Source organism: Pogona vitticeps, chromosome 1, assembly GCF_051106095.1.
Source record: "Pogona vitticeps strain Pit_001003342236 chromosome 1, PviZW2.1, whole genome shotgun sequence".
Taxonomy (NCBI): domain Eukaryota; kingdom Metazoa; phylum Chordata; class Lepidosauria; order Squamata; family Agamidae; genus Pogona; species Pogona vitticeps.
Genome location: NC_135783.1, coordinates 145,680,001 through 145,694,918, shown reverse-complemented (window position 1 = coordinate 145,694,918; position 14,918 = coordinate 145,680,001). Strand labels below are relative to the sequence as shown.

Here is a 14,918-nt window from a genome sequence, read left to right as displayed (position 1 = left end):
ACAGCTCTTGTTCGTAATTAAAGTGCATAATATTGGAAAGGTTTATATAGTTTTTCCTGATTGGAGAAAAAGCTGAGAGAAAGTGTTCTTCCTCTTATACCTACAGATGTGAATATTCGAGGGGAACAGGGGGGAAACGTGCCCCCCCCCCAATTTTAGGTGGGAGAAATAGTTTTCACCATCCCACCCCCCTGACCCGGCCTTCACATTCTTCCTCATACTGGGAATCCCCCAATGAAACTGACTAAGAGTAGATTTAGTAAAGATGATAGATGTAGATTAACCTAGTAATTAATTTACAGTTTGTGCTCACAAGGAAAAGATGTTCACTGCCAAACAATAAGGATCCTCAGCATTAAACAACTCTGGAGGTTTTCTAGATAAAACAACAACTGAGCACTTTGCCTAAATTTCTTCTTCACTGCAAGAACCTACCCCGCTCCAACCCCCCCCCACCTCTCGTACCCCAGCCAGCATACAGTAACCCTCAGGCAAACCAAAACACCATGGGTGAAGCAGAGGAGCTCAACACGATGAAACACCATTTTGTTCTAGGAAAGCCTATGGAAAGATTGGCTTTCCACATGCTTTTTAAAAGACTTCACAGGGTTGTCATTTCCCTGGTCGAAGGAAAGGGGAAGAATTGAGCACGTACCTCCTGCCTCTCCACATCCATATTCCAGACAACGATGCCTCCATCTGCTCCACAAGAGATGAGTTGCCGAGTGTGGTGGGAATAGGAGAGCGACTGAACTTTATCACTGCAGAACACAAGGAATACAATACAGCCAGGAATCAGCTAGCTTTTCTCCTCCTCCAAGGTTTGATCCCTACAATGTTGAATCCAGATTCAAGACAATTCATTGCAACCACACCAGGAGACATGTAGGGTTTTATTTTTAAAAAAAGAGGTTTGAAGATAACCACGTTCCTGTATATCTTGTGAGACAGGGTGACCCACAGGAATATTAAGCTGGTTCCTGGGGATGGAGGGAAGTATATTTTTTAAAAATGTAAAACTAGGCACTTTACACCAAGAATGGACAACTCTGAGAGGAACAGACTTTAATTTTTTCCATGCTGCTCTGACCCAGCAGTGGCTGCACAACTCCTAATATGAAAAAACCCTAAGGGACCAAAAAGAGAAAATATGAAAATAAAGGCCATGGGGCCATGCACCTTGGTTTAGCAGAGAATTATGCTTGTTAGACTGTGATCTTTCCATCTCAGGATCATTCTCCCAAATATTTCCATTCTCTAGTAAACCCACATCTAAGAAGAGCTTTTATGTTAACCCATTTTAATATTTTTCCTTCGGCCACCCATGCTGATCGATTTCTCAATATCTCTCATGAAAAAAGACTTTGTTTTTTTTTAAAAAGACGCCAGACACCCTGGTTCATATACTGTTTCAATGCCCTGCTCATTCTCACCTCCAAAATTTTTTTCTAGAATCTTGGATCTCCTATTTTTCCAATTCTTCTGAGTCAATTCTTTCTATCTTCATGAGTGATGGTGTAATGCCCTGACTGCTGCTGTTGCAGGTTTCTTATTTGCAATTCTGAAATTGTCCCCTGCTTCTCACTCCTAATTTGTAAATTTTTTTGTAATTTTACTTCTCCTATTTTGCTTGTGGTGTTATAATTTGTAAATGCCATTAAAGGTTTCAGAAAAGAAAAGAAAGACTGTGATCCATAATGTTTCATCCCAAAAAAGTTTTTTAAAAAAAAGGTGCTGGGCATTCCAGGGCTTGAAAAAACAAGCAGGTGACTAATTGCATATTTTCACTTCATACCTACTTGCTAGAAACTCAGTATTAGGAAGAAAGTGTTAAGTCAGCCCTGAATTGCATTCATTCAGAGCCAGATTCTTCACAAAGTAACTTCCACTTCAGAAAACAAAGCAAGCATAATCTATATGTGTGATTCTGTTGTGTGTGGGGATGGGTGAGCGGGCTTTACAATGGGAAGCATTTGACAAAAGCATCGTACTTATGTCCTTGTAGTTCAATGGCTGTTCCTTTCCTTCCTCCAATGTCCCACATAATAATTGAATGATCAGAACTGCCGGAAAACAAGACACGCTGCACGGGGTCCCAACAGAGGGCACTGATCCCACCTGGAAAACAGTAGGGCCAGGGATAAGGAAGAAACCAATGAGAGTTGGGGAGACATTTCTCATTATAAACAACCAGGATGTTAGGCAAACGAAAGGATTCCCATTAAACAATAAAGAAGGTGAGGGCACTTTGTTTAAAAAGTGAAGTGCCCAGGGGTCAGACAGGCTATGAGAGGTAAAACTGAATCAATCAATCAATCAATCTCTCTCTCTCTCTCTCTCTCATACACACACACACAGAGAGAGAGAGAGAGAGAGAAAGCACATTGGCCTCTGACTTACTCTAAAACCACTGTTTGTTAGTAAAGAGGACTTCACCTAACACCACAGTTGTTTTTCTAAATCTCCCCTTCCAGAGGTTTGTGGGGGGGAAAGGAACTCTATTGGTATTGATTTAAAAAATATACAAATACATACATACAAATATATAAATATACACCAAAAATTGGTGGAGTTTTCCATCTCTCTCTCTCTCTCTCTCTCTATCTATCTATCTCTCTCAATCTCAATCTCTCTCTCTCTTTTTAAAGACCTTTGACTGTTTTAAACCTGATAGGAGCTGTAATCCAAAGCATCCAGAAAGTACCAAACTACCTGAAACCTTTTGTGGATAGATAATGGTTTTCTATTATCTGCTCCCTTGCTAGACAACCCAAAGGCAAAGATGGGCAGCGAGAACACTTTAAAAAGACCAAAAAGATGAGCTAGCTTTCTACCCTGTACGGGTCTTCCTCTGAGTGGGAACCACAGAACTGAGGCTGGTGCAGAAAGACACCGAAGTTTCCCCAAATTGCGGCCAGCTGTGCCAGCCAGGGTCCAGGATTAAAAGTCAACTTCAACATGGGAACTACACATTCAAAGCAGAGGTGCAGGCTTCAAATTCCATCTCTGGAGGTGCGGGCTGGAATGTCTCTTTCCATCTTGTTAGACAAAGAGTTATCAGCCCTTTGCCATTTTCCCCCACCGTCATCATTGCTCGATATTGAAACGCAACAGTCTTCTCAGGTATCTACTTGCTACCTGCATTGAAGCCAAGGACACCGAACTTTACCTATCTATATGAGACATCAGGCCTTGGAGTAGCGTGACAAAGGAAGTCATTTGATAACCAGAGGAAGTAGAGGGTGGGGTGAAGTCCTGGCATACTGTTTAAACTATGCAAGGGGTATAATTCTCAAAATATTTTAAGCAGCCAAGGCAGCAAAGCATTTTGACTGTTTAGACTGAAATGGCCTTCCCTAATACGTTGGGCTCTGAGGTAAATGCAACATTCTTCCTGTACAGCATTCCTCATCCCATCCCTCTCAAAAAATGTTGAACAGAGAAAACAATCGAAAGAGCCACAGTGGCTGCATGCCTTACCTGTATGACCTCGGAAGGTTGTTATCAGGTTGCTGTTTTCTTGCTCCAGTTTAAGGATGGTCACCTGCCCAGAATGGTCACCAATAAAAACATGCCGTGTCTCCACGTCAAATCTGGGGGAGAAGTTACTTAAGGAGACAGACAACATTCCAGGAATGGCTCTTAGCGCTAGCAGGCCTGTGGATTACTGCCCTTTGGAATCCCAGAAGGGGATGATTGCTCATCGCAGGGCTTCTAGCAAGAAGCAGCACCTCCACAACTCACCTGCCAAACTCTGAGCCCAACACAACCATCACCTTGTGTTTCCCTGGCTCAGCTCCGACAAAGCCCTCATTCCTTAAAAGGGGCACTCTTAGTTTCGTTAGCTGGTTATGTGACAGAGCTCATGCAATGGAAACTGTACAGTTCTCAGAGGGACCGACTGTACCCGGAATCTGAATTTTAGCAAGATTGAGATAGCAGCAAATATTCTCAGGGTGGACCATCCAGAATGACTGTGAAAAGGCCCAGAATGACATCCTTTTGGCTTAAACTTAGTCAGCTGAGATGAGAGGGTTTTCTATCCATTTGTACTTTTGTCTATATATGTGTACGTTTGGGTTTAAGTCTACGTACGATCAAAGTACCAACACTGGCCTTCCTTTTCTGCTGGTGTTTACCTTTCTTGTACTGAATGAAAATTGGTGGTTGGGGATTAACTATTGAAAGAGATGGCTCTCTATGCAAATAGTGAGTAGAACATAATGTCTAGAGTGGTCGAGTAGACCAGATAGGCAGGGTATGTATAAATAAATAAATAAATAAATAAATAAATAAATAAATAAATAAATAAATAAATAAATAAATAAATAAATAAATAAATAAATAAATAAATCAGATGTGTCAGAAATTAATTGTAAAAAAAAATAGTAGGGAAGAGAGAGATTGTCTTGAGACTGTTGCCTGGACTCAGCATCTCAATCAAATGTCCTCACCGATCTAAATTCATAGCAATCTAAATTCTATCTATTCTCAAGACCCAGATGGTTGGTAAAGACCCAGAGGATGACATCTCCCAGGAAATGGTTTAAGTGTTGGGTTGAGAAGGTTGTGGTGTGCTATTCTAAGCCAATGTGATCAGGCAAGGATTTAGAAATGATCACACCAATCTTTCTCTCTCCTACAAACACACACACCATCTTGTTAGGTTAGATATTTCCACTGAACAGGAAAAGAAGACCGGCATACACTAAAGATGTGCAACCTAAAGCCTCCACTAAGGTGGTCTGGCAAGGCAGGGCTTCCGTTCCCTTCCCCAATCCATCATGTTTGTCCTTCCCACTCTTGGGAAAGCAGCAACAGCAAGCCTCTTGCTTCCACACTCTCCTCGGCAAACAAGCCTTAGTGATGAAGGGTGGTGTGACTCCGGCCTACAGAGAAGCTGAGGAGACCAGGAAGCGTGGAGTCCATAGGCCGTGCTCCCTGTTCTTGTGTGGGTGCTTGAACAGTCAGAAAGCTCACCTTAGTGTGACAGCTTCCGATGCACAGACAAAACCTTTTATTTTCCAAGGCATGTATCACAAATGCCTCAAGAGCATGACACATAAAAACATGCAGGAGGCACCCTTTCATTCAAAGGCACACTTGCCTGTGCCACAATAGGAAACATATTTCTGTAACAGTTTGTTGTCCATCTAGTTTCTCCGCAAAATTGTATGTGTCTTGAAACACCGTACAGGAGGGACAGTGCCAGGATGTTTGAGAGCCCTTAAGCTTGCCTGTAAACCTCAGTACGTAAGTAATGACATCCTGTGATTTCAATTAAATCATGTTGCTAAATTCTAGTCTTGGGTGTTTAGTCATGCTATGAAATTATGTCCAAAAATGCTCTTTAAAAATGCTTAAGAATTAAAGAAAGCAGAATGATGTCAATGCCACAATTAGTGTAAAAGGATACTGTAGCCCACAGGCCCCTGCACTAATCCGGTAACTGCCAAGCCGCTGTCCACTTTCTGAGCAATGCCAAGTGAAGTACTTATCCTGCCCAATGCTCAGGAGCCACTCCATCTCCAGAACAAACAGGACCATCATAACCCTGCTCTGGTGAGCTGCAGGAAGGAAAGGAAAAACAAGGGAAGGCATAACTCTCCCATACAGGTTTCTCTATCTCCTCCCCTCTTCCTTGAGGGAAACAATTACTGTACATTGCTCTCCCTCTAATTTGTGCTATTTTCCCGTATTGTGAAGTGGTATAGAAGGCCACTGACCAGGATGAGGCCTGGTAATATAGCTGGAGCCAGCTAGGAAGAATGACAACAAGTGGAACTGTGTGGGAAAGAGCATTAGAGCACACAGCCCTACTCTCTTTGGTGCTTGGACATCAGGAAAACAAAACCTAAAATGGCAGAAAGCCATGGAGGGTAATCCCCTTCCCCACTCCTCTTGCTCTCTGTGACCCCTACGGCATTAACTCTAGGCCACCCAGATAAGAGAACAAAGGCAACAGAGGTCTTTGGCATCTGTCCTGTGTTCCTTCATTCATCAGCTTAGAAATTTAACATTCTTCATAGGAAGGCTTCTTAGCCTGTCTTTTTCTTAGCTCCAAACCATGGAGCTCATTCTGTAAAGTGGAAGGAATATTTCTAATTTATACAGTCCGTTCATTTAATCATATGCAGTGTCCATTGTGACTAGCCTTTGTTCCTCTTATTGCCTCCTGTCACAGCAGAGCATTAGTGCTATTCATGCTGGCTTATGACACAGAGTCATTTCGTTTTGAAAGGTCATGCTTTCGGATTCCCTAAGCTCAGGCCCTGATGAGACAGCTGGACAGACACACTCCTCTGTTACACAAGAGGGAGCAGTCCACATCATCTGGAGAGCCACAGTTCTCAAAGTAATGCTGAAAGGGGTCCTTCTCAAAATCCAAGAAGCAGCCCCAGCAAGGTGGAAGTATCCCTTTTCAAACTAGGCAAACATATATATTAAAATAAATAAGCCACGGATTCACTGAATTGTCATTCAAACTATCATAAAATCATAGAATAATTGAGTTAGAAGGGGCTTATAAGGCCACTGAGTCCAACCCCCTGGGAGTTGAAAGCATACATTTTCTTTTCTTTTAACAAATGCATAAGGTTTCTAAAGACATTTCTGTTCTACAAAGATAAAAATTTAGTATTTTCCTAATGGTAGAGGTCTAAAAAAAGTGAGTTACAAACCTTAAAAAGTGCTATATTCAGGAAAGAAACAGAGCCCATTATTTCCTTTTGGCTTCTGTACAACAATGCACGGAAACAAGCACAACATATTCTGTGCATTATTCCAATAGGGATTACTCAGTACTATTCTTTGAAGTCTACTTGAAGAGGGTAAGATGATGGAATTTCATGCATGTCAAGACAACAGTTGTGGATGAAAATAGTCTGATCCTCCTGAAGTGCTGAGTTGGGGTCGATGGGTGGGTCTGGTTTGTCCAGGGACACTAAACATCTGGCCTCTGATGTTCATGTTTTGAGATCATGCTTTACTTGTCCTTACAAAGAAACATCCGGACAAAACAGAAGAGGAAGGATGGTCTGGAGAATTTTGTGGTTTATTTAATGCACACTTAATATTCCCCAAGAGCGTATCTGAAAAATGATCAAGTCTGCCTTTAAAAAGCAATGTCATTTAAAACTGTTTGCACAACAGCGGTCAAACTATTTCATCATCCACATCCTGTAGTCTAACCGTTGGAGGAGAAGAAAACAGATTCATGTTTAGTCATGTGCGTTTTGGGGCAGAAGTGGGGGAAGCCCTGAAAAAGCATCCTTAATATTATATATCATGACAAAAATATATATATATATATTCTGGAATACCTGCTGGAATTTACAGAAAGCAGATCTAAAAATTAACAATCTGCTTGATTTCTAGTTCTGAAAGCCTGTATATATGAAAGTAAAAGCCAAAGTAAAACTTTTTTTTCTCTATAAATAGTGACTGCATCTCTTACCCTGGTAACTTTTAATTGGTGTCATCTTGTTGTAATCTTCTGATAAAATAAATTCCTGGAAAATAACAAAGTAGCCACTTTAGAATGTGTGAAATATCTAAAAATGAGTTTGCACTGTAACATTTCTTGTTAAAATCCAAGAATTTATTACTTGGTCAATTGCCCTGCATGTCAATCTCTTCCCTGCGAGATCCAGAAACAGAGGCATGATGGGCTATTGCCTCCAGCTGCCTGAGAAGCAAAACTGTGGCGCTGTCTGCCTGAATTAGGGGAGGGGAGGAACCTGTCTGTTTGGATGACACCTCTCCATACCTTTGGATACCTAAGAAAAATCCAGAACATAGGCCTGGAAATCCTTGCTGTTCTAAATAACCTTTGCACCGGAGCCTTTTCTCCCTGAAATAGCAAAGGAATGTCACAGCAGGCTGTTAAGCCATGTTGGCTCGTCGTGATGGCTGTTGACAGGAAAAAGCACATCTCCTTGGAATGCTCTCAAATATCTGCACTCAGTTTCATCTTCTCTTCTCCCACCTCTCGAACCAGCACATTTTGGACTCTTGCTTTTCTTTCATGGACAGCAATTTACTCAGATATTTTGACTCCTCCCCCCCTCCCCAAATGCAATTCTAATTTATTTTATTTTTATCTATTCTTTTCCTTTATATCTCTGTGAGCGGCTCACGGTGATGTACATGGCTTGCCTTTTCCCCCCTCCTGTTTTATCCTCCTAAGAACCCAGTGAGGTAGGTCAGCCTGAGAAAGAGTGACAAGCTCAGATCTACCCAGTCTGAGTTCAGCCCTCTAAGCCCTACCCCATACAGAACCCACCAATGAGAGAACAAAAACGGATCTTGGAAAATCAAGCCCTGAATGTCCCTGATTATAATGTCCAATACTGAAAGTTCATTCTAGAAAAGAAATATATCAAAGCTGGAGGTGTGGTGGGATCCCTGGAGTCTTCCAGAAGCGCGAGGCCAGTGCCATGCCAGAAAGACTGCCATTTCACCCATGCCTGGTGGGTGTTGTTCTTTCAGGCTAACATTTAAGCAGACCTGTGTTTTAGGTAAAGAAGTGGAGGGAAAAGTTGTGCAAGGGCTCTTTTGGTAAACACATAAGAGATCAAACAAAAATAATGGAAGAATTTGACAGAGAAGACGAAAATGAGGGACAGCAAATAACAAGGTGATTAGTAACACCAGCACTAAAACTTCATTCTGCCTTTCTGTAAGGACATTAAAGAAAGGGGCAAAAAAAAGAGAGAGTGGTCTTGCTTTACACAGAGATCAAAAGGAAGAAAAATACACAGGAAGCTAGCAGAGAACAGTCATGAGGAACTGAAGGTTACGGGTCATGAGAACTGTAAAATCCCTGATTTTATAGAAAGATAAATTGGCAGTTTAACAAGGGTGCCTGGCTGGCACACGAGGAGGAAGAGGCAGGGTTACCGATGGAAACTGAAGAAACTGCACAACAGAGAACTTCAAATCCTGTCACAGCTTTTGCTGGATTTGTTTTCCGCTGTGGTAGAGATCATGGGCCATGTTGAGCTGCCCTACGCAATCCTTTTTCTTGCTCCGCTGTTTCCCTTTGCAACCCAGTCCATTATTATTGCTGCCGTTTGGCACAACTACATTACTGGGCAACGTCATAAGCATTTCCATTCTCTGCGTCTGAAAAACTGGAGAAGGGAATGGAACGAAAGGGACCAGCTTAGAAGACCCATCTGGTACTTTGGGGCACGAGCTTTCTTCCTGCCCAAAACAGGTAAAGGAACCCACCTGCCTATGGATACTGACAACGCCTAACGCCTCCTTCACATGGCACCAGCTGTGTTAGCTGGATGAGGAGAAGGCTGTTACTGCAAGAGCCCTCATCACCTCACGGCCACAAAAGGGCCACCTCTTGGCTTGCGGCTTGAATAACGCATGCTTTCAAGATAACCTTGTGGGCCCAAAGCCTTGGGGGACAGGTGGCCAAAAGACAAGACATCTTGGCTCCCAAGGTCATCTGAAAATAGTTAACTGAGGCTATGCTGGGAAAATAAGGTTATGAAGCAAAGGCTCTCCAACTCCAGCCCGCTCAGGTGGTGGTGCCCCCATTAAAGCTCATGCTAGGACTGGCCCTGGCAATCTGTATACCCTTTGAAAGACTTTCTAAAATTGCAGTAACAGTCCTGAGTAGGCTCAGGCATCTATTGAACCACTGCATAACAAAGATATTTGTAGCCTTAGCAATCCCTACCATCTTGCTAATAGAATAAAGGCTTCAGCAGTCCCACAATGACCAATACTGATCAATATCACCTCGGATCCTAGATCAATGGTTGCAAAGGCTTCCTCCTTGTCAGCCCTATAATCACACTGCCTCATTTGCTAATTTTCCAGTTTCCCCCCCCCCCCACAGCCTGGGAGATGCAGATGTCACTTTCTTTTGTTTCTAGGCTCCCCCTTCTTCAGTGCACAGCACATTGAACTTTGGAAAAGGTAACATGTATTACTGTTATCATTACAAGTCCTGTTTCTACCCTTTTCTTTCCTCCAGTGTGCTCAAGACAGCAAAATGTTGGACTCTTCAGGATCTGGGGTGGAAGGAGAATGGAGCAGCAAGAGGGCCAAAGAAGAACACAAAAGCCTTTTAGTGGCTACTGTTCTTTCCCCTCACAGCTTTTAAAGGAGTAATGTTGGCCTGTACAATGCTAAAGCATTTTAATGAAAGAATACTAGCATGTTCTGACTTGAAAAAGAGACACCTGGGCAGGACATTTACAAGTCGACAGCATGTAACTGCCAAGAAAGGGAAGAGCCACTGGCTCTTTAGCCTATAGGAACAGAATAAGTAACTCAGAATGGAACCGTGCAATGTTCTGAATCTCAATTCAGAAATACAACACTGTATTTCCCTGCTATCTATTAAAACCCCATCATTTTGTCTTCTCTCTGGAACAAGTGAACCATTGTCATAAAGAGGTAAAAATATCTGCCAAGTGTCGGCACACTACCCTTTCCAAACAATGCTTCAGGGCTTGCTGTCCCTCTCCATTTTACATCATCTCCCAGATTCACTGGGACGGCCTTTGTGCTACCCCTTCCTGGCTGAGGATGACGAGAGTTGGGTTCAGACACATCTGGAGGACCCAGGCTGGGGAAGGCTGCTGCTTCGGAGGCTGTTCACTGAAGCGAGAGGCACTCCCTTGGTTGTATTCAGTAAAAAGAATAAGGTCTTTGTGAGCAGTCACATTTTGATGAACGATTTCAGCTCAATTAATGGAATTCCAGGAAGGTGTTTTGTAGAGGTAAGTTTGGGAGTAAGACTATAATAGCTGCCAAAGACATAGAATGCAAGGGCCAAACTAAAACATCCTTTTTGGCTTCCTCCTCATTCTAACCAATTTAGGGACTCTGCCCTTAATTGCCAGATTATTAGCCCATTTATTTCAGTATGACCTACACCTATGATTTCCAAGCCTGATGGATGGGCACCAGAAGTTGCTGGACTTCCAATTCTAAAAGGCCCAGGCACCAGGACCAATGGTCAGGACTTCTGGAAGTTGTAGTCAAACAACATCTGTTGCCCATTCATCAACACTGACTCTCTGGATTTTAGAAGGGCTCTCCCCCAGTCTTTGTTGGGCTGGCCAGAGTTTGAATCCAGGAGCTTCTGCAGGCAAAGCATGTGCCCCCCAACTGAGCTACAATCCTACTTCAAAAGGTTCATTTTACAACTTTGGCTATTGCCTCAACAATAGATGAGAATAAAGAGATTATAAATGGAGCAACGTTTTCCCTAACTATGAAGAATAAAGCAAACCATCACATGCAACAGCTTTAGATCTCCAGCACATGAATTCCATTGTCCTACTACCCAGTCCTGATTTCTGGTCCCTTTATACGTTAAATACAACAGTCATTTTATAGCCTATTCATTAAATATCCCACTGAAGGGAGATGTGAAAGTATCTACATGAAGGCTTAAAGGCCTCTTCTCCGTTTTGGAAAACTGAAGTTCTGAGTTATGGACAGTACGTATTATTATTCTCTTCCTTTGTGGAGTGTGCTTAAATACTAGTTAATGATGCAGCAATTCCCCCCCCCCAAAAAAAAACATGCATATAGGCTGGGTTAAAGCCTGCAGTGCAGAGATTCTTATTGTAAGGAGCCTCATTAAGCTGGGAGGGCAGTTGAACTGAAGCTGTAAGGATATACAGCTCGGCTGGTAGAGCTGCCTTTTGTCCCAGGCATGGGCACATGGGGGCGCCACAGCATTCCTGGTTCTACTTTAACTTTTACAAGGAAAGCATCCAATGGAAACCATGGGATGCTCAAACGTTGGCATCTGCAAAATGGGAGGAGCAACGGGAAGAAGCCAGAGCATCAGATATCTGTGAATGGGGGGAATCACAATGAATCAATGAGTTCTCCGTTGTATCGCAGTATGAGGCACACAGTTCACAATAGATGTGCCTGAGAAGAACCCATGTCAAGGTGTTTGGATCTCCTCTGGTGACTGGCAGCACGGACAAAAAAAATACACAAGACTAACAAGGAGTGGTACAGTTCATAGGACAGGCTGAGTGCCTATTTCCATGGGGATGTTGAAGATATCTGCTGCAGCAAAAAAAAACCCACAAAGAATCTTGTGGTACCTTAAAGCATGTTCCCAGTCCCCTAAAGGGGTTCTGAATATCCCTGTGCAGTGGTTTACATCAGTGGACTCAAACCCATGGATTTGATGCTTCTGCAAAGACGAAAATGGGATTCTACCCAATGAATGCATTCCCCGACCCTTGATCAGTAATTAGAATTAGGATCCCTTAATTAGGTAAATGCTGTTGAAAGCTGAAGTAAAGTATGCTTACGACTTCCCCCTTTCTGGCCTGCAGCTTTCAGTTCCATTTATCTGTCAGTATCCAGTGAAATGTCCTCAAAACCCAGATGTTTCGTTGCAAACAAAGAGAACACATCTTCACTAGAAATTTTAGTCCCAAGTACTTACTGAGATGGTACCATTGTCTTGACCAATGGACAGCCTTCTCGTTTCTGGGTTAACCCACATGCACGAACAGGGAGCTGCAAAAAAACAACAACGAACAAGCTGATGAAGTTGAAAGTATTTACATGCGTGGCTCTTGAGTGTCAAAGGATTATTCCTGCCAGAGGAAGTCTAGGAAAAGGCAAGGGGAAGAACTGAGAAGAGGTGAAAAGGATCTAACATGTGGGACCTCTTGCCCGAAAAGCAGACCTGAAGTGTTGTTAGCAAGAATTTCACCTGCAGAGTCTTCCTCCTTGTACTACTTTGAGATTGATGTCCCAAAGCTCAAATTCTGGCATGGAAAAGCAGAGCAAGATAAGCACAGGGAATGTGGGTTTTCCCCACACCAAGATCAAGAATTCTTCATTTGGGTTTTCTGGATCAGGTTATTCCAAAAAGAGGAACACAGGTACAGAAAATGAGCTTTCAGTGTGACAAGAGCATTGTTAACTTAAGTAATCGAGAGTGTTGATTATGTAAGAATTCATTAGTTTAGCAATTACTTATTAATTAATAACATCATTGTCACTTGGAAGTTCATTTTCTGTGTCTCTGTCCCTCTTCAATTGTGTTCACACCTGCTCACAATAGCTGTGTCTCAGCAAGAAGAGTAGAATCCACAAAAGTTCACACTCAAGCTATTCGGGAACATTATGGTAAATTTCACAGTCTTGGGGGAAAGAGTGTTTCACATCCAGACACTTACAAGCAGAATTAAGACTGTATTGCAGGAGACACACGGCTGTCGTGGCTGAAACTGTACCACCCTGTATAATGTAACATTATTTGTAAAGTCACCATTCTCCAATTTTAAAGCTATTTTTTTATCTAAAAGAATGTCAATTCAAATTATTTACTAAATAGTAGTAAGGTGCGGCGAGACTTATCACATTCCACCAAAGGGTGCTTGTCATTTACACAAGGTAACACAATTTGCTTCACAATCTTCTCACACTGATGTCACAGGTATAGTCCAAAAAGTGCCTATAATACACATTGTGCAATACACTGGAACAGATGCACTAGGTATGTGCTTAAAAGAATCTCCAATTGCAAAATATCGCCATTTCAGTCTGGTGAAGGATGGGCTTTGCATGCAACAGCAGCTCACATTGGAAGATATATATATCTATATATTTATCTATATATCTATATATTTGAAGTCCTTTTATTTACTAAGTGAACCCATGGGAAGAGCTGTAGAACTGCACTAATTCCACAGTACTGAGGACATCTCATGGCCCAGAAAAAACTGCAGTGTCAAATGCGTGAATAAGGGCTGCCAAAGCCAGTTCAGCTTAGCTCCACATTGCTACATATCAGGATGATGTACACATGTAAAATATTTTCTAGAGGTTTTGCCAAAACATCATCCGAATGCAAACTTTTTTTAAACTGAAGACAATCCATAGGTAAAGCCACTGCCACCATCTACAAATGCAGAACAGCTCACCCATTTTGTGCTTTTTTGGTAACTTCCATTTAGAGAAATAATTACCACTTGCGTTATTTCCATGTATATGTAGTATAGGGTTCTTTGGAAAAAATGCTGCTGGACTAGGACACCCATCAGCCCTAACCAGAATACACAAAAGGTGAAGGACTATGGGACCAGCAACCTTTTGTGTATTCTGGTTAGGGCTGATGGGTGTCCTAGTCCAGCAGCATTTTTTCCAAAGAACCCTATACTACATAGGGCCACATGTTCCCCACCCATATTTTAAAGGACTATAAGAGTACGTATTAGAAACAGGTTGGCAAATTAGAATACGTCATCAAAACGTGAGCATTTTGCCCATTATAAGGTATTGTGCTAGACATGCTTCATTAATTAACACAATTTTATAAACACGTTTGTTTGACCCATCCTTATTTCCAGCCCCTTAACAGGAATAAGAATAGTTATTAAACCCGCTATTCTAGATGGAACACAGCATTATTTATGGTTTATTTCCCTCTTCTCTAAATTGGTGTTGCCCACAATTTCACATACCCATATTCTATAGACGTTTATGGAGCCTCTTAGGGCCCATAACATCCAGCTACCTACCCTTTCCACCTTTTATCACCCTGCTGCTTCCCGCTGCTGCCATCCTTCCTCAGCTTCATTTCTTACAGTAGATCTCAACAATGGCTACAAGGTACCCTGTCTACACATTTCTCCCCTGCACTTCCAAGCTTATTCCACCGAGCTGGGAGAGTTGCATGCCAATCTGGTTCAAAGAGGGAAACACTGCTTGGAGAATACAGTACAAGACTGTTTTCAAACCTTATTTACAGCTACAAGAGTTACAAGTCAACTGTGATGCTGAGGTAGAAAGTCCCTTACTCCACCTCTGAAATATTTCCCCCTCTTCAAACATTAACCTTAACAAAATCTCCGTGTTTATTCCATGTGTTATCATTCAAGATTTCCCTCTGAAGACAAGAGTCT

At 42.2% G+C, this 14,918-nt stretch overlaps 1 protein-coding gene across 2 annotated transcripts in view; it reads right to left on the bottom strand.

Moving 5' to 3' along the window:
* Window positions 1–14,918, bottom strand: part of WDFY2 (WD repeat and FYVE domain containing 2) — a 44,896-nt gene that overhangs the window by 7,233 nt on the left and 22,745 nt on the right. For both annotated transcript variants that reach the window (XM_020788002.3, XM_078378250.1), the window contains exons 3-8: window positions 12,449–12,522; window positions 7,457–7,511; window positions 5,417–5,567; window positions 3,481–3,593; window positions 1,992–2,118; window positions 656–761 (exon numbers count right to left, since the gene is read on the bottom strand). In XM_020788002.3, coding sequence (XP_020643661.1) covers window positions 656–761; window positions 1,992–2,118; window positions 3,481–3,593; window positions 5,417–5,567; window positions 7,457–7,511; window positions 12,449–12,522 — 626 coding nt within the window. The remainder of the gene's footprint in view (window positions 1–655; window positions 762–1,991; window positions 2,119–3,480; window positions 3,594–5,416; window positions 5,568–7,456; window positions 7,512–12,448; window positions 12,523–14,918) is intronic.